This window comes from Ursus americanus, chromosome 1 (assembly GCF_024610735.1).
Source record: "Ursus americanus isolate L20-20 chromosome 1, mUrsAme1.1.p, whole genome shotgun sequence".
In the NCBI taxonomy this organism is placed as follows: Eukaryota; Metazoa; Chordata; class Mammalia; order Carnivora; family Ursidae; genus Ursus; species Ursus americanus.
Genome location: NC_142127.1, coordinates 64,858,227 through 64,880,182, shown reverse-complemented (window position 1 = coordinate 64,880,182; position 21,956 = coordinate 64,858,227). Strand labels below are relative to the sequence as shown.

At 36.6% G+C, this 21,956-nt stretch overlaps 1 protein-coding gene across 13 annotated transcripts in view; it reads right to left on the bottom strand.

Moving 5' to 3' along the window:
- The window catches only part of PMS1 (PMS1 homolog 1, mismatch repair system component), an 87,896-nt gene extending 65,988 nt beyond the window's left edge, over positions 1-21,908 (bottom strand). The window contains exons 1-5 of one of the 13 annotated variants that reach the window (XM_045806313.2): positions 21,795-21,889; positions 20,985-21,102; positions 18,953-19,092; positions 16,596-16,751; positions 6,824-7,006 (exon numbers count right to left, since the gene is read on the bottom strand). In XM_045806313.2, coding sequence (XP_045662269.1) covers positions 6,824-7,006; positions 16,596-16,727 — 315 coding nt within the window. In that variant the 5' untranslated portion in view covers positions 16,728-16,751; positions 18,953-19,092; positions 20,985-21,102; positions 21,795-21,889. The other 12 variants (XM_045806318.2, XM_087862034.1, XM_045806320.2 and 9 more) reach the window with 12 other exon arrangements.
- Positions 21,909-21,956: the final 48 nt, after the last annotated feature.

The following is a 21,956-nucleotide window of genomic DNA, read 5'->3' as shown; positions in this document are numbered from 1 at the left end:
ATCAAAATGATACTAGGGGCTTCCTCCTATCTTTTTACAGCTATGGGGGCCCACAATTAAGGAAGTCCCAACTTTCATAGTCAAAACAGAATGACATAGCTTTTCAGTCTGCCCCCTTTAAGCCATGGAGGTTTAATGAAATGAACCTACAAGAAATAGTGCAGAGGATCATAGCGGAAGGGAGAGAAAACTGAATGGAAGAAATCAGAGAGGGAGACACACCACGAGAGACTCTTGACTCTGGGAAACAAACTAAAGATTGTGGAAAGGTAGGTCAGTGGGGGGGATGGGGTAACGGGGGGATGGGCATTAAGGAGGGCACATGATATGATGAGCCCTTGTTGTTATATACAACTAATAAATCACTGAACACTACATCTGAAACTAATGATGTTGGCTAACTGAATTTAAATTAAAAAAAAAAGAACCTACATATCATGTTACCTCATCAAAAATTATGTATAATGAACTTGATAGACCATAATAATACTCAACACATTGTCACCACTTAAAAAAAACGGATGAATGAATCAATAAACATGAGTTCTATGCAGAGGATGGCTGGCACCTCTTAATTCTTCAGAGGGAAAAACAAAAAATAATGAATTTATGCTACAGAATAAAGACCGTTTGTGAGAAAATAGAAGGAATTTATCTAGGAATGTCTTAGAAAGGATTTCCCCAAAATGTTGAGCCATCTGCATAAACTCTGAAAAGTAAGGTGAAATACTGCTTGCCAACAAGGAAATGAACAAGTCTGATGATATTATCAACTTTATGAGAAAGATACATACTACTTTTCATATTCAAGTCCAGAGTGAAAATAACTGTCACCTGTATGGCACATGACTGTATTCAAAATACCTATGTATTATTTCATTTGACCCTCAAATCATGATTATCCTCAATGATTCTCAGAAAAGTTAACCTGCTTTATGCCTTTGGCCAAGTCTCTTACTCAAACACTTGGTACTGAGAATTAGGGTTCTAACTCTTTGCTCAGTGTTTGTTCTGATTTTAGGAAAACAAAACTGTTCAGTATTTCTCCTAAAACTGAGGTGTAACTTAGCCTCCATTTAAAACCCAGGTCAAAAAACTTATGAGTTTCTTGGGGCGCCTGGGTAGCATAGTTGTTAGGCGGCTGCCTTCGGCTCAGGGCGTGATCCCGGCGTTCTGGGATCGAGCCCCACATCAGGCTCCTCCACTGGGAGCCTGCCTCTTCCTCTCCCACTCCCCCTGCTTGTGTTCCCTCTCTCGCTGGCTGTCTCTCTGTCAAATAAATAAACAAAATCTTTATTAAAAAAAAAAAACATGAGTTTCTTAAACATTTGTTTGGAAGCGAAAAAGATCATTTTTAATACAATGTATATAAAAATCAACCCAAAAAGAAATAAAATCTTTTATTACATATTTTATTATCTGATAGGAACAATATCTACGAAGTCTTCAAAAAATTTTTATAAAAAGGTCAAACAGAATTTTCAAAAATATCTCTAGCTCATTCCAGTCAGTATGCTTGGTAATCAGAACCAGGAATTTAACATTGGAGAAAACAAATACCTCCAAATTATTGCTGTACAAACAACAATAAATTTTAAGAGAAGTTATGCCTGATGATATGATTTTAAAGAAAACCCTATCAATAAATCTGTGATACATTCATCATAAATTAGGGAAGCAGTAATTCCACTTTTAAATACCAACAGGATATTCTGTGGGTATAAAAACTATGTTTTACTCCTTTGTACTGGTTTAATTCTAAGACTGGAAGTCATTTTAAAATTGACAAATTAGGAAAACTACCCATTCTTTTAAGTATATCAATAAAGAATATAGAATTAGATAGGTTTTAAATTCCTCCAGCCAATTTTGCTAAAAGCCTACTTAATTTTTCTTTTCTAACTAAAATTAACATCTTTAAAATAATCTAATAAAAATAATTCCAACAATCAGAATTTTGGGTGATGGCTCTTTAATAGTGTGACAAAACTATATTCCAGTTACATATCATCAATCTACTGAGCCTGAGATGATTTACATCTATATGACTTTAAAATTACCTGCATCAGTTAGTCTGGTGGATAAAATAACCAAACCACTAATTTTTATTATGTAACTGTAACCTCTGCCCAAAGATTTTCAAAATAAATTGGAGCCTTTAAAATAAATATGCAACTTCTATATATGAAATTTCAGTTCTGAGTGAAGAATATTCATTAAATTTAAAAAGTGAACTTTTCTCCCCAAAAAGCACTCATTAATCACAATAATAATTCCTCAATAACAATTTTTTAAATCTAATTGACCTGAACAAGTGTATTATTACTTTCTGTATTTCTGAAATACTATTCAGAATCCTCCCACATAAGTTTCAACTTGACTATTCCTTGATATCAACTATTGAGCTTACAGCTTCAGGCCTGAGTATAAGGTATTTTTAAACTAATAAATACCTCTCTAACCATACCAGTAAGAAGGCAGCATGACCTACTGTGGAAAACTCAGTACTGGGAGACACGATATTGGAACTAATTCTTGGCTTTGCCATGGACACATTATATGTCCCTAAATAGGTCACAATTTTCATTTTCCATTTACTGCCCTGTGCACAGTTCTTCTAAAGTAAACTACTTAGCACAGCACACTGCATACAACAGACAATTAAACAGTAGCTGACTGATTATTAGACTATGTTTCAAAGTTGGAGTAAGAAGACCAGGCATTTGGCTTCACAAGACCTAAGTTTCTTCATCAGTAATATGAGGAGACAGAACCATAGAAGACCTACAATTCAGGGTGGCTTACCCATAACACAGATTGAGAGGGAGACTAGTGAACAGGATGTTCACTGGGGGTGCTCCCGAGATGATCACTTGGGAGGGCAGGGCAGAAAGAGAAGTGGGGCTCTGCAGTCACAAACAAGGACTTGGCTGACTCGGGGGGTCACTGTGGACCAGAGATAGCATGGCAGAGTTGTTCTGAATTGAAATAGAACATTTATAATTCCTCATTAGTCGGTCATTGGATGCAGGTTGCCCTGTTCAGCTGAGGTAAGGGCAATCTCCCAGGACAGACTCAGCTTTGGGCATTCAGTTGCCGATACTTGGCAGCTAGGGGAATGAGTACTCAGTCCTGATGGGGGGGATCTGGAAGTGAACTACTACCAGGATCCCTTCCTGTTCTAGATTTTTTGATGATGCTTTAGCTTTCAGAAACAATCAAACCCAAATCATCATAAAATCTGTGACAAAATAATACATATTGTAAGATTTCACTTAGATCAAGTTTAAGAACAGGTAGTCTACATTGATAGAGGTCAGAATAGCTGTTACCTATTGGGAGAGAGCATGACAGAACCTTCAGGGGTGCTGATCATGATATATATCTTGACCTTGAGTACACATATGTAAAATATACACACATGTATCTATGTGTGGTTTTTCCCAAAGATTTACGAGAAAAGAGATTACAAAAAATGCTGTTAATATTTTGTAAAATAAACACTTGACATTACAATGTGTAAACTGAATATAATTTTTAAAAAGTTTACAGCCTCAGATTATTCTGGTAGTTTGACAATTCCTTTATTCTTCCTGCAATTCTGATAAACAAATTATTTTAAGTATTTATAGTCAAGGCATTCAAATGCCTCAAAAATGAAACAAAAAACAAAATGATAAACTTGGATTATCAAGTGGGCTTAAGTAATCACATAGAGAAAAAAAATAGAGTACCACTGAACAGAGACTTGCAAAACTGCCATTTAAAATCAGAACTACAGTAAAGATTTGGAGAAATCATATGGCTTATTACCATGTATTTTAAGACTAAGTATAGTGCTGCCACCTAGTAGACAAAGCTGATAATAACCAATTTCAGTTCTGAAAGGTTATATACATCTTATAGAAAATACAGAAATGCCTTTTTGTTTGCTTATTCATTTGTGGGGGGTTTTTTCCCCTTAGATTCCACCTCTGAGTGAAAGGAGATACTGGCATCCAATTAGGGACTGAATAAGTCATGGAGCATAAGAGGCACAGCATAAGAAATATAATCAATGACACTGTAATAGTGATATATCAAGACATGTTAGCTACAGCTGTGGTGAACATAGCATAATGTATGAACTTGTCAAATCACTATGTTGTGTATCTGAAACCAGGGTGGCAACTACACTAAAATAAAAAAATTTTTGAAAACCCAGAAATGCTAAATTATATATTTATTCAACAATACCCTGCCAAAATATACCTTAAAGACCACCGAGTTTGGACAACAGCTAAAAAAAAATCAAATAATTATGTTCTCAAATAAATTACATGATTTCTGGGGCACCTGTATGGCTCAGTTGGTTAAGTCTTTGGGCCTTCGGCTCAGGTCATGATCCCAGAGTCCTGGGATTGAGCCCTGAGCTGGGCTCCCTGTGCAGCTGGAAGTCTGCTTCTGCTTGCCACTCTGCCTGCTTGTGCTTTCTCTCTCTCTATCAAATAAGTAAATAAAATCTTTACAAAAAAATAAATTACATGATTTCTAAAATAGCTACCAAGAGCTCAAACAATAGTATGTGCTAGTACTGGGAGTTTCAGAGGTTCCCTGGTACAAAACTGAACCCATTTAAAAAACAAACACTTTCTACAAGATCCCATGGCTGTAGGTTCCCAGACACGCTCTCTAGGGAGAAAGATGGGCAAAGCCCAGTTAGCTCTACCCTCTACTTGCTCTTCCCTAAAATCTATTCGGAGACTCAGTGAACTCTAAATAAAGCAAGTGTTGCGACAGATAGGGAAGCAGAGAGTATGCAAGATTTTGGATAGAGGTTTTAAGCAGAATGCACGTAAGGACAAGGGCTTTCCTCCTTTAGCAATGTCTGAACATCTGGATTCTTCTTTTTATTTATTTATCTGAAAGAGCGAGCGTACGCAAGTGCATACATACACAGAGGCACGCTGGGGACAGGGCCAGGGCTGGGGAAAGGGAGAGAAAATCTGAAGCAGACTCCTGGCTCAGCACCGAGCCTGACAAACCCCAGGCTCCATCTCACAACAGCCAGAGCACAATCTGAGCTGAAACCAAGAGTTGGACGCTTAACCAACTGAGCCACCCAGGCACCCCTGAACATCTGGATTCTAACACACAAGGTCTACCTAGTCTACCTCTGTACTAGAACAGCAAACTCTCCCACTTTAAACTCCACCTCCTCCCCCACCCACAATTTTTCTTTGTTACTTAGGCATCACCTTACAGAACTCCAAAAGAGAAAAGTGAATACCCAGCAGGCACTCTTTTCACAAAAAAATGGAGAAAACCTACACTAAGCCAGAACTCTAAGGGCAGAAGGAAAGAGGGAAGACCAAAATAAGCATGGAGATTATATGACTGCTGCGGAGACTAGGTTACTAAACAGATGTCCAAAAAATGGATGAAAAGAAAGCAACGATATCTTGTGTACGTGCCACTTTTCTAAAACAGGAGGTAAAGTTCTATCATTTCATTGTACCTGAGCATCCTCATCCAAATATGGTCAACCAGCAAATGCAGGGATACACAGCCAGTAGGCACACAGCGTACACAGATACTATTACACTATAAAACAGCACCTAATACACAGAATAATATAGTACAGCACAAAGAAACTAGGGCACAGTAGTGTGATCTAACATAAATGAGACACATGGAAATGAACAGATCAAGGTTCTAGACAGGCTCTGTCACAAACTAGTTATGAAACCTAGTGCGGAGGCAGTGAAGTATAATTGGTACTATGCAAACAAGTTGGTCAGGCACTGAACTGAGGGGTTTATAAACATTGAAGGCACCTAACCAGGGTCAGGAGAGCAAAGTTCTGGGATTCAATCTGCCTCTGACTAGCTATGGTTTAGAACAAGTCAATTCACATCTCTAGAGCCCAATCTATCTGTATTGACTCGAATGGTATTTCCAAAGTGGGTTCCACAGCACTGTAACAAAAAAGTGATATGCTTATCAATAAAAGGGTTTCATAGTCAAGTACATGCAGCAAAATGTAACTACTATCAACCACCAACCTTAGAGATTCACAATGCACTTCAGTATAGTACTATCTCTGAGAAGAGCTTATAATTGATATGTTTAATTTTATTTAATATGTTTTTTCCCCAAGCCAATGGGTCACCAAACTATTTTTTCCTTTTATAAATATTAACATTGTAAAACACACTTTGCCATTCCTCAAAAAATCAGACAGAATTACCATATAATCCAGCAATTCCACTTCTGGGTATATACGCAAAAGAAGCAAAAGCAGGGACTTCAATAGACACGTGCACGCCCACATTCACAGCATTATTCATGATGGCCAAGAGGTGGAAACATCCCAAATGTCCATCAACAGATAAAAGGATAAATAAAACATGACTTATACATACTAGAAGATCATTCAGCCTTAAGAAGGAAAAAAATTCTGATACATGTTACATGTATATGCCTTGAAGACATTTTGCTAAATGAAATAAGCCTGACACAAAAGGACAAATCTTGTATGACTCCGTTAGTCAAATTCAGAGACAGAAAATACAACAGTGGTTACAAGGGATTGGAGGTGGGGAAGGATAATGGGGACTTACCATTTAACGGGTACAAAGTTTCAGCTTGAAATGATGAATAAATTCTGGAGACGGATAACTATGTGCACTTAAAGCCACTGAATTGTACACTTAAAAATGGTTTAAATGATAAATTTTATCAAAAAATCCACACTCTTTGCCAAAAACTGGGTTCATTTTCTCTTAATGCTACCATTCTGTGATTACGAAATCACTAAAAAAGTCAATATGAATTTTCTTACCTCAGCTACACAACAAATTGATCCCAAGGCTTCTCCACGAAAACCGTAAGTTGTCAAATTTTCAAGATCTTCATGACTACCTATTTTTGAAGTATAGTATTTTATTGCCATTACAGGTGTATCAATGGCTTTGATACCCTCACCATTGTCTCGCACCTCAATTTTATCAAATCCATAGTTCTCCTATAAAAAGAGAATATTTTTAGTATATAAAGACAGTAAAGTGTTGTTTGTTAGAAACAGGAGCAAAAGAGAAACAATGGTGTAATTTATTTTTTATGGAATCTTAATTATAAGAAAGAGTTCAATTAATTAATTCTTAATTCTATTAATTCTTAACTATGGTACAATGGGCAATTGTTTTCCCTGGACTCAGATTCAACTGTAAAAAAAGGAAGTCAGTCTTATCTTTACGGTTCCCTTGAATTGTTTCAGCATCACGGATCCTTGTGTTTAAATTTACACTTAAACTTGACTAAGAAAATTCTACTAAATTATATATACTTTTGCATATATAATCTCTCAAAAAAACCAAAACAGAGTACTATCACCATCAAAAACAGCACCTGGTTCTACCCACCAAGAGTCTAGAAATTTGCATTATTCATCCTGATTTTTAATACTTTCTCCCCTTAACAACTTACTGCTTCCCTAAGAATTTTAAATATTTACTATATTATGACTTTCTAAAGTTCTTTTTGCAAACAGAGAGCAGAAAAATGCTAATACACAAATTTGGCAATCTCTGTGAGGTCTTTATCTGAAAAATGAGGGCAAAAAAAAACCCCAAACTCAATTCATAGCTTAGTATTTGTAATCTAATACTAGTATGCACACATAAAAAAAACAAAATCTAAATTAATATAGAGATCTTCCTACAATTACAATGACTCTAGTATTTAAAAATAATACATCATTTATAATAACCTAAATTTATATAATTCTGTATGTGTCAGTACTTTTTAGGTCAATTAGATATATAAGGTATTGAAGGAAAACGTTACTTAAGATTTAGTTCCTCATCTCTCTCAATCTAAAATTAACATCCTGGAAACAGTTTGGCTGTTTCATTTTATACAAAAATCATTAATTACAGAAACACAAATCTTGTAATACAAATAAGAACTCCACGCATCTGAGTAAAATTAAACAAAGATCTGTTTATATTTTTAAATTATATCAACTTTAATTAACTAATTATGAAACATTCCTACTCAGGACAGTTACTGTTAAATGTAATTATAGTAAAACAGGTATTATATAAAGCAAACTAGGTGTTTATTTTAAAACTCTACAAAGCTGAAACTGGTAAATATTAAGACACTAAAATATACAGCCAGATAAAAACATGTACTTTACTTTTATAAGAGGACTTCTGTTGCTTTCTAACAGTATTTTTAGAAACATGTTTTTCTTCCAGAGAGCTTTAAGAACTAGGTATATGTCTGCCTGCCTAAGATTCATAAGTGAAATCTACCAAAGATTGTATCCTAATCAGACTGTACTATATGAAATGCCTAAGAAAAATAAGTTGTCTTTCTTTGGGTTTAATAAATTTCCAAGTTCATAGAGGTTACAATACAGTTGACCCTTGAACGTAGGGATTAGGGGTGCTGACTCCCACATCGCCAAAAATCCATGTATAACTTTTGACTCCTCAAAAACTTAATAGCATACTATTTTTTAAAAAAAATTTAATTCCAGCATAGTTAACAGAGTATTATATTAGTTTTGGGTGATATACAGTGATTCAACACTTCCATGTATTACTCAGTGCTCAAAAAGGTAAGTGTACTCTTAATCCCATTCACCTATTTCACCATCCCCACAGCCACCTTCCCTATAGTAATCATGTTCTCTGTAGTTAAGAGTCCGGTTCTTGGGGAGCGCCTGGGTGGCTCAGCCAGCCATTAAGCAGCTACCTTCAGCTCAGGTCATGATCCTAGGGTCCTGGGATCAAGCCCCACATCAGTCTCCCTGCTCCGCAGGAAGCCTGCTTCTCCCTCTCACACTCCCCTTGCTTGTGTTCCCTCTCTCGTTGTCTGTCTCTGTCAAATAAATAAATAAAATCTCTTAAAAAAAAAAAAAGAGTCCAGTTCTTGGTTTGTCTTTTTTTTCTTTGCTCATTTGTCTCCAAAATTCTACATATGAATGAAATCATATGTTATTTATCTTTCTCTGACTTACTTTGCTTAGCATTATATTCTCTAGCTCCACTCACAAGGTTGCAAAGGGGAAGATTTCATTTTTTATGGTTGAATAATATTCCATTGTATATATACACCACTTCTTTATTCATTCATCTATAAATGTACAGTTGGGCTGCTTCCATATCTGGCTACTGTAGGTAATTCTGCTATAAACATAGGGGTGCATGTATCCCTTTGAATTAGTGTTTTTGTATTCTTTGGGCAAATACCCAGTACTGCAGTAAGTGAATCACAGGGTAGTTCTATTTTTAACTTTTTGTTGAACCTCCATACTGTTTTCCATGGTGGCTGTACCAGTTTGCATTCCCACCAACAGTGCAAGAGGGTTCCTTTTTTCCACATCCTTGCCAATATCTTTTGCTTCTTGTTTTTTAGATTTTGGCCATTCTGACAGGTGTGAGGTGATATCTCAATAGTTTTGATTTTTATTTTTCTGATGATGAGTAATATCAACATCTTTTCAGGTCTCTGCTGGCCATCTGGATATCTTCTTTGGGAAAATGTTCATGTCTCCTGCCCATTTTTTAATTGGATTATTTGGGTCTTGTCGTGTTGAGTTGTATCACTTCTTTATATATTTTGGATACTAACTGTTTACTGGGAATGTCATTTGCAATGATCTTCTCCCATTCGGTAGGTTGTGTTATCATTGTTTCCTTTGCTTTTTTTTTTTTTTTTTTTTTTTTTGTGATGCACTCCCAATAGTAGTCCCAATTATTGCAATGTAATCCCAATAGTTTATTCTTGCTTTTATTTCCCTTGTCGGAGACATACCTAGAAAAATGTTGTTATGGCCAAAGTCAAATTACCGTCTGTGTGCTCTTAGGATTTTATGGTTTCAGGTCTCACATTTAGGTCCTTTATCTATATTGAGTTTATTTTTGTGTATGGTGTAAGAAAGTAGTCTTCCATGTTGTGGTACAGTTTTCCCAACACCCGTTTGTTGAAGAGACTGTCTTTTTCCTTTTGCATGTTCTTGATTCCTTCATGGAAGATTAACTGACCATGTAATTGGGGACTTACTGTTGGGTTTTCTATTCTGTTCCAACGATCTGTGTGTCTCTTTGTGCCAGTACCATACTGTTTTGATTACTATAGCTTTGTAATATAACTTGAAATCTGAAATTGTGATACCACCAGTCTTGTTTTTCTTTTTCAAGATTGCTTTGCTATTTGGGGTCTTTAATGGTTCCATACAAACTTTAGGATTGTTTGTTCTAGTTCTATGAAAAATGCTATTGGTATTTTGATATGGATTGTATTAAATGTGTAGACTGCTTTGGGTACAATTTTACAATATTTGTTCTCCCAACCCATGAGCATGGAACATCTTTCCATTTCTTTGTATTGTCTTCAATTTCTTTCATCAACGCTTTATAGTTTTCAGAGTACAGGTCTTTCACCTCCTTGGTTAACTTTATTCCTAAGTATTTTACTATTTTCAGTGCAGTTGTAAAAGGGATTTTCTTAATTTCTTTCTGCTGCTTATTAGTATATAGAAAGACAACAGATTTCTGTATGTTAATTGTGTTTTGTGTGACTTTACTAAATTCATTTATCAGTCCTAGTAGTTTTTTGGTGAAGTCTTTAGGGTTTTCTATATACATTATCATGGCATCTGCAAAAAGTGAAAGTTTTACTTCTTCCTTACCAATTTGTATGCCTTTTATTCCTCTTTGTTGTCTGACTGCTATGGCTAGGACTTCCTGGAAATAAGCTGAATAAAAGTGGTGGGAGTAGACATCCTTGTCTTGTCCTAACCTTAAGGGAAAAGCTGTTTTTCACCACTGAATATGATGGCAGCTGTAGGTTTTTCATATATGGCCTTCATTATGTTGAGGTATGTTCCCTCTAAACCTACGTTGTTGAGGGTTCTTATCATGAATGGATGTTGTACTTTGTCCAATGCTTTTTCTGCATCTATTAAAATAAATCATACAATTTTTATCCTTTCTCTTATTGATGTATCACATTGATTGATTTGCAAGTATTGAAAAACCCTTGCAACCCAGGAATAAATCCCACTTGATCACGGTGATTTTTTTAATGTATTATTGGATTTAGTTTACTAATATTTTGCTGAGGATTTCTGTATCTATGTTCATCAGAGATAGTGGTCTGTAGTTCTCCTTAATTGTGGTGTCTTTATGTGATTTTGGTATCAGGGTAATGTTGGCCTCACAGAAGGAATTTGGCAGTTTTCCTTCCTCTTCTATTTTATTGAATAGCTTGAAAACAATAGGTTTTAACTCATCTTCAAATGTTTGGTAGAATTTCCCTGTGAAGCCAGCTCATTCTTAATTTTTGTTTGTTGGGAGTTTTTTGATTACTGATTCAATTTCATTGCTGGTAATTAGTCTGTTCAAATTTTCTCTGTCTTCCTGTTTTAGTTTCTGGTAGTTTATATGTTTCTAGGGATTTATCCATTTCTTCTAGGTTGTCCAATTTGTTGGCATTTAATTTTTCATAATATTGTCTGACAATCCTTTGTTTTTCTATGGTGTTAGTTATTTCTCCTCTTTCATTTATGATTTTATTTCAGACTTTTTTTTTGATGAGTCTGACTAGAGGTTTAACAATTTTGATCTTTTCTAAAACCAGGTCCTACTTTCATGATTGTTCTATTACTTTTTTTTGGTTTCTGTACCATTTATTTCTGCTCTAGTCTATTATTTCCTTCCTTCTGTTGGTTTTGGGTTTGTTTGTTCTTTTTCTAGTTCTTTTAAGTTTAGGTTATTTGCGATTTTTCTTGCTTCTTAAGGTAGGCCTGTATTGCTATAAACTTCCCTCTTAGATTCATTTTTGCTTCGTCCCAAAGATTTTGAATTTTCTTTTGTCTCCATATACTTTTTTTATTTCTTTGATTTCTTGGTTGACCCATTCATTGTTTGATAGCATATTATATAACCTCCATGTATTTGTGCTCTTTCCAGATTGTTTCTTGTGGTTGATATCTAGTTTCATTGCATTATGGTCAGAAAAGATACATAGTATATAACTTATCTTTTTGAATTTACTGAGACTTGCTCTGAGGCCTAATATGTGATCTATTCTGGAGAATGTTCCATATGCACTTGAAAAGAATGTGTATTCTGTTTTAGGATGGAATGTTCTGAATATATCTGTTAAATCCATCTGGTCCAACATGTCATTCAAAGCCACTGTTTCCTTGTGGATTACCTGTCCATTGATATAAGTGGGTTGTTTAAGTCCCCTACTATTATTGTATAACTGTTGATTAGTTTCGTTCTGTTTGTTATTAAAAACCGTTTTATGCATTTGGATGCTCCCATATTGGGTGCATAAATATTTCCAATTGTTATGTCTTCTTGTTGGATTGTTCCCTTATTATCATATAGTGTCCTTTGCCTCTTGTTACCATCTTTGTTTAAAGTCTAGGGTGGCTTAGTCAGTTAAGCATCTGCTTTCAGCTCCAGGTCATGATCTCAGGGTCCTGGGACTAAGCCCCACATCAGGCTCCCTGCACAGTGGGGAGGCTGCTTCTCCCTTTCCCTCTGTGGTCCCTCTACTTGTTTTCTCTCTCATAAAGAAATCAAATCTTTAAAAAAAATTAAAAAATAAAGTCTATTTTGTCCAATATAAGTATCGCTACCCCAGCTTTCTCTTGACATACATTTGTATGAAAAATGTTTCTCCATCCCCCACATTTATTTGACAGATGTTTTTAGGTCTGAAATGAGTCTCACAGGCAGTATATAGAAGGGTCTTGGTTTATTATCCATTCCATCACCCTATGTCTTTTGACTGGAACATTTAGTCCATTTACATTCAAAATAATTATTGATATGTATTTATTGCCTTTGGGTACTTGTTTTGTGGTTGTTTTCGCAGCTCTTCTCTGATCCTTTCTTCTCTTGCTCTCTTTCAAGGTATGCTGCCTTTCTTTAATTATATACTGGGGTTACTTTCGCTTTGTTTTTGCATATCTATTACAGGTTTTTGATTTGTGGTTACCATTTCGTCTGTACATAACATTTTCTGCATATAGCAATCTATATTAAGTGGATGGTCATTAAGTTTGAATCTATTCTTTACTTTTCTCCCCCCAGTATTATAGATATATCATATCATATTTTATATCCTTTTGTGAATCACTTGACTGATTTTTACAGACATACTTATTTTTACTGCTTTAGTATTGTCCTACTTATGGTCTTTCCTTTCCACTCAAAGAGTCCCCTTTAAGATTTCTTGAATGTCAGTGGTCATGAATTCCTTTAACTTTCTTTTGTCTGGGAAACTATCTCTCTTCCTATTCTGAATGATTGCCTCAATGGATAGAGTATTCTTGGCTGCATATTTTTTCCATTCAATGCATTGAATTTATCATGCCACTGCCTTCTGGCCTGCAAGGTTTCTGCTGAAAAATTCATTGATAGGCTTATGGGGTTTCCCTTGTGTGTAACTGTCTTCTCTTCTCTCACTGCTTTTAAGATTTGCTCTTTATCACTACTTTTTGCCATTTTAATTATTATGTGTCCTGGTGTGTGCTTCCTTGGGTTGATTTTGTTGGGGGCTTTCTGTGCCTCCTGGATCGGGATCTGTTTCCTTCCTCAGATTAGGGACATTTTCAGCTATTATTCCTTCAAATAAATTTTCTTCCCCCTTTTCTTTCTTTTTCTGGGATCCCTATAATGCAAATGTTATTATGCTTGATGAAGTAGCCAAGTTCCCTAAGTCTATTCTCATTTTACATACTTTTTTTCTCTCCTTGTTCAGCTTGATTACTTTGCATTACTCTTTGTTCCAGTTTGCTAATTTGCTCCTCTGCATCCTCTAGCCTATTATTTCATCTAGTATATTTTTAATTTCACTTATTGTGTTCTTCATCCATAGTTCTTTTTTATCTCCTTGTTAAGGATCTCACTGATGTCCTCCACTCTTCTCTCAAGTCAAGTACATTTATGACCATTACTTAAAATTCTCTATTAGGCATATTACTTATATCTGTTTCTCTTAGGTTTCGTACTGTGGTTGGCCCCGTTCTTTCATTTGGGACATATATCCTCTGTCTCCTCATTGTGTCTCATTCTCTGGGTCTGTTTCTGTGTGTTAGGCAGGTCATCTATCTTCTGCTGTTGAAAATAATGGCCTTATGAAGAAGTCCTATACTGTCCTATAGTGCAGTGTCCCCTGTTCACTAGAACCTGGTACCCCCTAAAGGGGGTGCCCTGCTGTTGTGTCCTGGCCACTTTTTCCTTCGCTGCAGTGCTCTGCAGAGACTCTCTTTGTCTACTGTAGGCAGTGTGCAGTCCCTGGCTGGGGCTGGGTGTGCAGTTTTAACAAATAAGTGCTGGTCTGCTGCCAAATGAGACCTGCTGCCATTGCCAGACTGGGCACCGCAAAGTGCATGGGTTGGGAGATGAGGTGTTAGGAAGGTCTGCACTGGTCTTCTGGCGGAGGAGACTCAAAATGCCGGGACTGAAGCATATGTAACTGGGAAGGGTGGATCTGCTCAAGCGTGGTGTTAGGGGGATGGAGAGGACTTGGTGCAAGCAAGTCAGGTAGTGTCAGTGCTACGGTGGTTCTCGCAGGTGGCTGTGTGTTTATGTGGGGAGGGGGGGCGCATAGGAGAGAAATGGTGTCTGCCCACTCCTTTGTTCCTGGAAGAGTCCCTCAGTGATCCCTGACCTCCAGGACATGCTCTGAAATGAGTAAACTACTATCCCTCCAATTTTCAAACTGCTGCTTCTAAACTGTAACTCTGAGGGGTGTTTGTTGTGCTCTCTTTAAGGGCAGGGATTCAGCTTCCTATTGCCCTCCAGGTTCTCCCAGAATGGAGGTTGCTGACTTTTAAAATTCCAGGCTATAAGACCTGCTGGTTTTAAGAATTCATGAAATTGAGCACCTCTGGCTTTCAAAGATAAATATGTGGATTCATCTTCCCTGTGCCAGTTCCCTAGTATGACATAGTTTGTTTCTCTCCCCTCTCCATGCCTGCTGTTTATTCCCCTACATGGAACGCCTTGGTCTGTTTCACTCCCCACTGCATCTCTGCCCTTCTTACTCTCTTTGATGTGGCCTCTTCTCTACCTTTGGTTGTGGATTTGTTCTGCCAGACTTCAGGTCTTTTCTGGGTTATTTATACTGATGTGAGTGTTATCTAGTTGTATATGTGGGACAAGGTGAGCTTAGGTCCTCTTACTCCACCATCTTCTCTTAATAGCTTCCTCTTAATAGCCTACTATTGACTAGAAACCTTACCAACATCATAAAAAGTCAACTAACACATATTTTATATGTTATTTGTATTATACACTATATTCTTACAACAAAGTAAATTTAAAAATAAGAAAATGTTATTAAGAAAATCATAAGGAATAGAAAATACATTTACAGTACTGTACTGATCAAAAAAAACAACCCACGTCTAAGTAGATTCATGCAGTTCAAACCTGTGCTGTTCAAGGGCCAAATGTATATTATTTAAAACAAAAACAGGTTTGGTATGGTATAGAACAGCAGTTCTCAGCATCAAGTAGAAACCTGTTGTAAACATAAATTCTTGGGCCCTGCCTAAAATCTGAAATTTTAGAGCCCAGTAACTGTTTTAATAAACTCCCTAAAGTATTCTGATGTACCCAAATGTTATTAGAACCACTAGCATAAAGCAAAGATCTTGAATGGGTTTTAGAAACAGAAAGATCTGAACTGCAATATCAGATTTACTACTTACTAATTATAGGACTTTGGGCAAGTTCTTGGAACCTTCACTATTGTTAAAAAAAAAAAAGTATAGTAGTAGATAAATCACAGGGTTTTTATAAGGAGCAATTGCAACTACATATATATGCATATATGTGCATTCTATATATAAGTTATCTCTGTGTGTATATATATATATTGAAAAGGTAAGTCTCTTTCCTACAAAGATTTTTATCGGTATTATTTCTAATGTTGTAATACTGAATGTAAATATCTGATAATTAGAAGATTATAAAAAAATGTACTCCTATATTCACTCAAACAATTTATTCACCATTTATATACCAGGCACTGGCCAGGTATGGAGGACACAAAAATGAAAAAATATAGACCTTACCTCTACAAGCTAGTAGTTTATAATAAGGGAGGTAGACATGCCAACTAATTGTAACAAACCATAAGAAGTATCATAAATCATATTAACTCAAATTATTTAATACATAGCATTTAAGATTTTTTAATGTGAAAACTATGACACAAGAAGGGATTTAGTTTTGAAATCAGATTAGGTGGAAAAGATAAAATACAAATGAGTATAAACAAATAAATATAAATAACCAAGAATAATTAGTAGAAAACATAGACAAATTAGATTCACGTTTTAGGTGATGGAGTCCTAAAGAACACATTTTCTTTTAGAATTTCCTTTAGTGTTACTGCAGTATCAATTTAAATAAAACTTATTTTTAAGAATTTACTCTTAAGACAAAAAATGCAATGTCCTAAAAACAACTTATTAGCACAAAGAAAGAAGAGAAAGGTAATAGCCGTAAGGAGAAATCATCTGCCCAGACCTTTTTTTCTTTAAAGGTATTTGGCTTCTCAGGGACACTCACCAGTTTAACATCTATGCTTGTGGCACCTGCATCCAAGGAGTTTTCAATGAGCTCCTTTACCACACTGACCACTGAAGTGATTATTTGAGAACTTGAGAGGAGGCACACTGTTGCTGCAGGCAACTGTTTCATTCTAGTATTTAGTACAGTAGCTAGCTAAAATGTAAGTTGTACAAATAAAAATTGTTAAACATTCCTAACAGATCTGATAGCAACAACAATTAATCACAGCTCACATTTACTGAACTTCCCACTATGCCAGGCTCTACTGTAAGCACACACAGTATTAAATCATTTATTTACTACAATTTTTTTTAAATAGGTGGCATTATCACCTCCGTTTTATAAGACTGAGGCACAGAGAAGTTAGTTGGTAAATCCATACTACAGTAATAATTCAAGAACAGTAAGAAAAACTGTGCTATAATAACTGTAATATATGATCTACCAGGGTAGGAATGACCAGGTGGTGCTGTCCCCGTGGGATGTAATGTCATTCACTCATAAGCCTTTATGGCAATCTCTCAATCATTAGTCATCTATATGTTTTGATGAATTACAATGTCTTTTTCAATTATTAAGCTTTACTGGAGTTAGGGTGCCTAGACCTTAGCATTACTGCTCATCTAAACTAGTCAGATGTCAGACACACCAGATAGCTCTATCTCCTATACTACCGTGCCTAAAACATCATTCTAATAATGTAGCTCCCCATGATAAAGCTCAAATCTCTGTGCTGGCATTCGAAGTCCTTTACATGCAATCCAACCTTACATCCAAGATCTCTCTACCACTAATTGTTTTAGCAAAAAAAAAAAAAAAATCCTTTGTCTAAAACCTTTCAAACAAAGAAACAAAAAAAAAGATCTTTTATGGAAATCCCACGTGTAAAACATGCAGGGAGCAGTGTTTGCTTTTGCCTTAATGCTTAATTTCAGAAAAGACTCCAGGAAAATAAAAAACACGAGGTTGACAACATGAAACTCCTTATAGATTCAAGACAAAAAAATGGGGAGGAGGGGAATCCTAGGTACTTCTTTAATTTACCATGACTCACATGCTTACATGATTTGATCCTATGGAATTTAAATCCAAACAAAACAGCAATGCCAAAGACAAAGCAAATTTTAAAAATATCCATTTAGGATTCTCAGGCAAATTAAGACATAAAACAGCAGAATCATATAAAAAATAGGTAAGAAATGGGAGTACAGTCACTATAACAACTGCAGAGGAATTTAAGGGATGCATTTCTGGGAAGAGATCAACACACTGAGATCTGAGTGATATTAACTGGTGACAGTTACTAAATATAACTATATTTTGCTTTGTACAAGGCAAACCTGATCAGCACAGCAGAAAAACATATCAGACTAGAGTTTAAAAAACAGGTTTAGAGGTTCATATTTAATACATATAAACTGAAGCCTATCACTTAACTTGCTCTGTAAAATCAATTCATCACCTCTATAAATGGAGATAGTGCTTCACAGGTTTGTTGTGAGGATCAAATAAGCAAGCACATATAAAATGTTCTGTAGGGGTGCCTAGGTGGCTCAGTTAGTTAAGCATCTGCCTTTGGCTCAGGTCATGATTATTTATTTCTTACACTGGCTACAAGATGAAATGATATTCTGAATATATCAGCCTATCTCATTATATTATTAAAATTAACCTCTTTTTTTTTTTACTTGTTTTAATGTGACTACAAGAAAATCTAAAATTATATATATGTGGCATACATTATAGTGCTATTCGAGAGTGCTATATAGAGTAGTGGTTAACAAAGCAGGCTCTGAAATCACATCACTTTCATTATATACTAGCTCCTATGCTAATAGTTATATAACACTAATAATTATAATTAAAGTCTAAAAATCATCTAATCTACAAAAATGGAGATAATAATATATGGTTATGGTGAGTAGTAAAGAAGATAATGAATCTAACTTATTACAGTGTTTTTCATACACATGTTAAAGATCTCAGGATACTTGGACTACACTGAGTTCCTCTAAACTCTTAAAAGAATAGGTTCCCCACCCATCTTCTAATCCCTACTCCCACAGGGGTTAACCCATGGCCTGCAACCAGATCAGGCTTGGGTTCAAGAGGTCTTCTACCTTAGTTTGAGAATGCCAAGGATCTAAGAAAACACTGATCAGACTTTGGGTATAAACCTAGCATCGCCTCATCTTTTACTCTTTCTGAGCAATCTCCTTATTAAACTCGGTATTTTTGCCTCATTCTCTACAACCTCTCTTTCAAAATCTGTTTTCCCCCAAGTCCCTAATTTCATCCCTATACTGATGTCAAGGCAGACCATAGCATGAACTCTATCTTCACACACATCTTACCTCCTCCACCCCACTGTGTCCTCTGGTTTCTTAAAATGATTACACCTCTGCCCACTCTTCTTCCCTAACTCCCAGGTCAATGTCTCTTCTAAGAACTTTCATCTCAGTACTTTAACCAGTCTGCCTTTAGGCATCTTGACCTTCAAAGCAAAAAAAAAACAAAAACAAAAATTGTTCCCTCAACCCTATTACCCCAATAATCATCTTCCTTCTTTAGGAAGCCAAAATAACCTCTAAAACTATATCCCCAACAGAGATCTTTCTCTTTCCACATTAAAACAGGCATTTCTAACAACCAGTGTCAAGGCTACCTTAAGATAATTATTTGTAAAACAGAATTTATCTTCCTCCTCCCCTCCCCATACCCTCTACTTCACTTCACTATTTCCCTTAATATATACTATTTTTAGTGACTAAGATCAAAAACCTTGATCTTCCTTTGCCAGCAATCCCATCCTACTTGTATCTCTACTTCCTCCTAGTGCAATCCTATCTATCATTCTAGACTCAGTTCCACAGCCACTTATAACATGGTCTTCTGATCACCCAACCAGGAGTGATCCTCCCCCCCCCATTCCTAAAGAACTTGGTTTGCATTACTTGTGGAATGTTTATCACAACCCTGTCCTGACCTGTACAACTTCTGAACGCAAGCAAGTATATATTATGTATTTCTGGATGCAACACAGAATAATCAGAGTACTTCACTCATGGCAAGCACTTGAAAAATACTAATCAAGGGCCACAAAAAAAATTTTTATCAGCACTCCAATGTAAACATTAGGAAGGGTGTCCTCCTTCCTAGTAAGTCACCACTGCGTTAATTTCTTCCCTTTATAAACTTTATTTTAACTTCCATATCATCTCTTATCTCACCTATATCTCCTACCCAGACTCTTTTCTGGACTGCAGGACCTCATTTTCAAGAACCTTCTAAATATCATCATTTAGATAAGTCAGAGGAACCTTACATTTGAACATGTCTCAAAATGATCTCAGATCTTTCTCTATTTGACTGTTTTTGTTCCTGTATGTTTGATAATAAAAATAACAGCTATCATAAGCAACTTTGCATATATATATATAAAATCCCATTTAAATCCTCGCAACAACCCTATCACTCCTCTATCACAAATGAAATTTGAAAGTTTTATAATATCAAGATCACAAGATTCAAGATCACAAAACTAGTCAGTGACAGATGCACACCTGCATACCCTGGCATGTTTGATTCCAAAGGCCCTGCTCATCCAGTCTCACATGGCAAAATTAGAAATCCTGAAGTCACCCCAGAAATTCTCTTCACTTTCTACATCCTGCCACTCAGTCCTATCTATCCTACTACCTAAATATTTCTCAAACTAGTCCTCTCCTCTCTATACCGATAACCTCTGTTCAGCCTCTGAACAATTCTCCCCTGAAGTACTGAAATAACCACCTAATTGATATTTTGCCTCAAATCTCAACCAATGATAGGGTTCTTTCTAGATTTAATTCTCATCATGTTGTTTACTAAAGTTTTATAAAGAGTTCCAGTTTATCAGATAAAGTTCAAAATCCTTAACTGGACCTCTACCTTTCTGATCTCATTCCACTATTCCCCAAATACAGAGTAAACTTGTCATACTACACAACTTGTCTCTCTTAATGTGTTGGCACTCACTTGTTCCTTAGTTCACAAGGTTCTCTTTCTCTACCAAAGACTTCTAACCATCCTTCTGGATTTAGTTCAAGTATCACCTCCTCAAGGAAGCCTTGCTTAGCTGCTCCAACTTTGACACCTCCCCACCTCAACAGACTAAGCATTCCTTCCTGTGTACTCCCACAGCACGTTTTCCTTATTTCCAAATGAAAACAGATCACAGGCTATTCTATTGTTTTTCTGTCTCTTCCTCCTGGCTCAGAGTTCTCTGAGGACAGAGATTTTATATTAATCTCATAGCCCTGGCATAATCTGTAGAACATAGCAAGCATTCTACCATATGTGTACCAAATGACACCTTTTGAAAAGTGAAAGAGTTATCAGGCTTACATCACAGCATAGAATGTGTGAGAATATCAGGAATCAGTCCTCCATATTTGCTGAGAGGGAAATCAAACACTCCTGAAAGAATACCATCCAGGAAAATCAGTTAAGGACAACAAGGTACCTAAAAAAGAAGTAGAGAACGTGTAGCTACAGGCAAACACAATGAAATAATTTACTTTAAAAACAATAAACATAACCCAATTGTTTTCAGAGAGCCAACAGAAGTTCGATTTCAAAAAGATAATTCCAAATTATCTGACCTTTTCTTTCCATTCTCAAATAAGATCAATTTTTGAAATTCACATTTCCTCAGCATGTCATACAGGTGCCTGTCTTCAACGTGTAGATAAACGCAGAATGACACCAGTAAAAATCATGGTTAAGTGATGAGAGTTTGCTTACATCACTTGTATGACGCCACAACACACAATATATACTACACTCACGAGTTACGGCTGTCCGGAGTTAAAATGTCTGCCTGGCAAACAACTTTAAATCCTGCACTCAGAAGGCCCTGGGAAATGGGCTGCAATAAAGGCCCCAGCACGATTTAGTCAGGAATGGCCAAACCAGACAAAAACCGACCGAGCCCTCTTAAAGACCGCTCTCCACGCGTGCGCACCCACAAGCCCGGCTTCGTCCGCTTCCCGCCCCTTCTTGGCGAGGGGACGGGTGCGGGCGGGGGGAGGGGAGTGGGCAGGAGGCACAAGGTTTTCAGCCGCGCTCTCACGCCAAACGGGACAAGTCGAGGGGAAGGGACCCTCGAGACTAACAGAAGACAAGAATGAATGCCCGTTAGGCACACAACACTACCGTCTTGCTCGCGCGAGGTGGGCAATTACCATCCACTAGCGAACCAGCCAGCGTCCCGCCGAGCTCACAAGCCCAATCTCGCAGATCCCGGACTCACCTTCAGCGCGCGCGACTGGGCGGGCACTAGGCGCGCAGCGCTTAGTCCCGCCTTGCCCGGGGAAC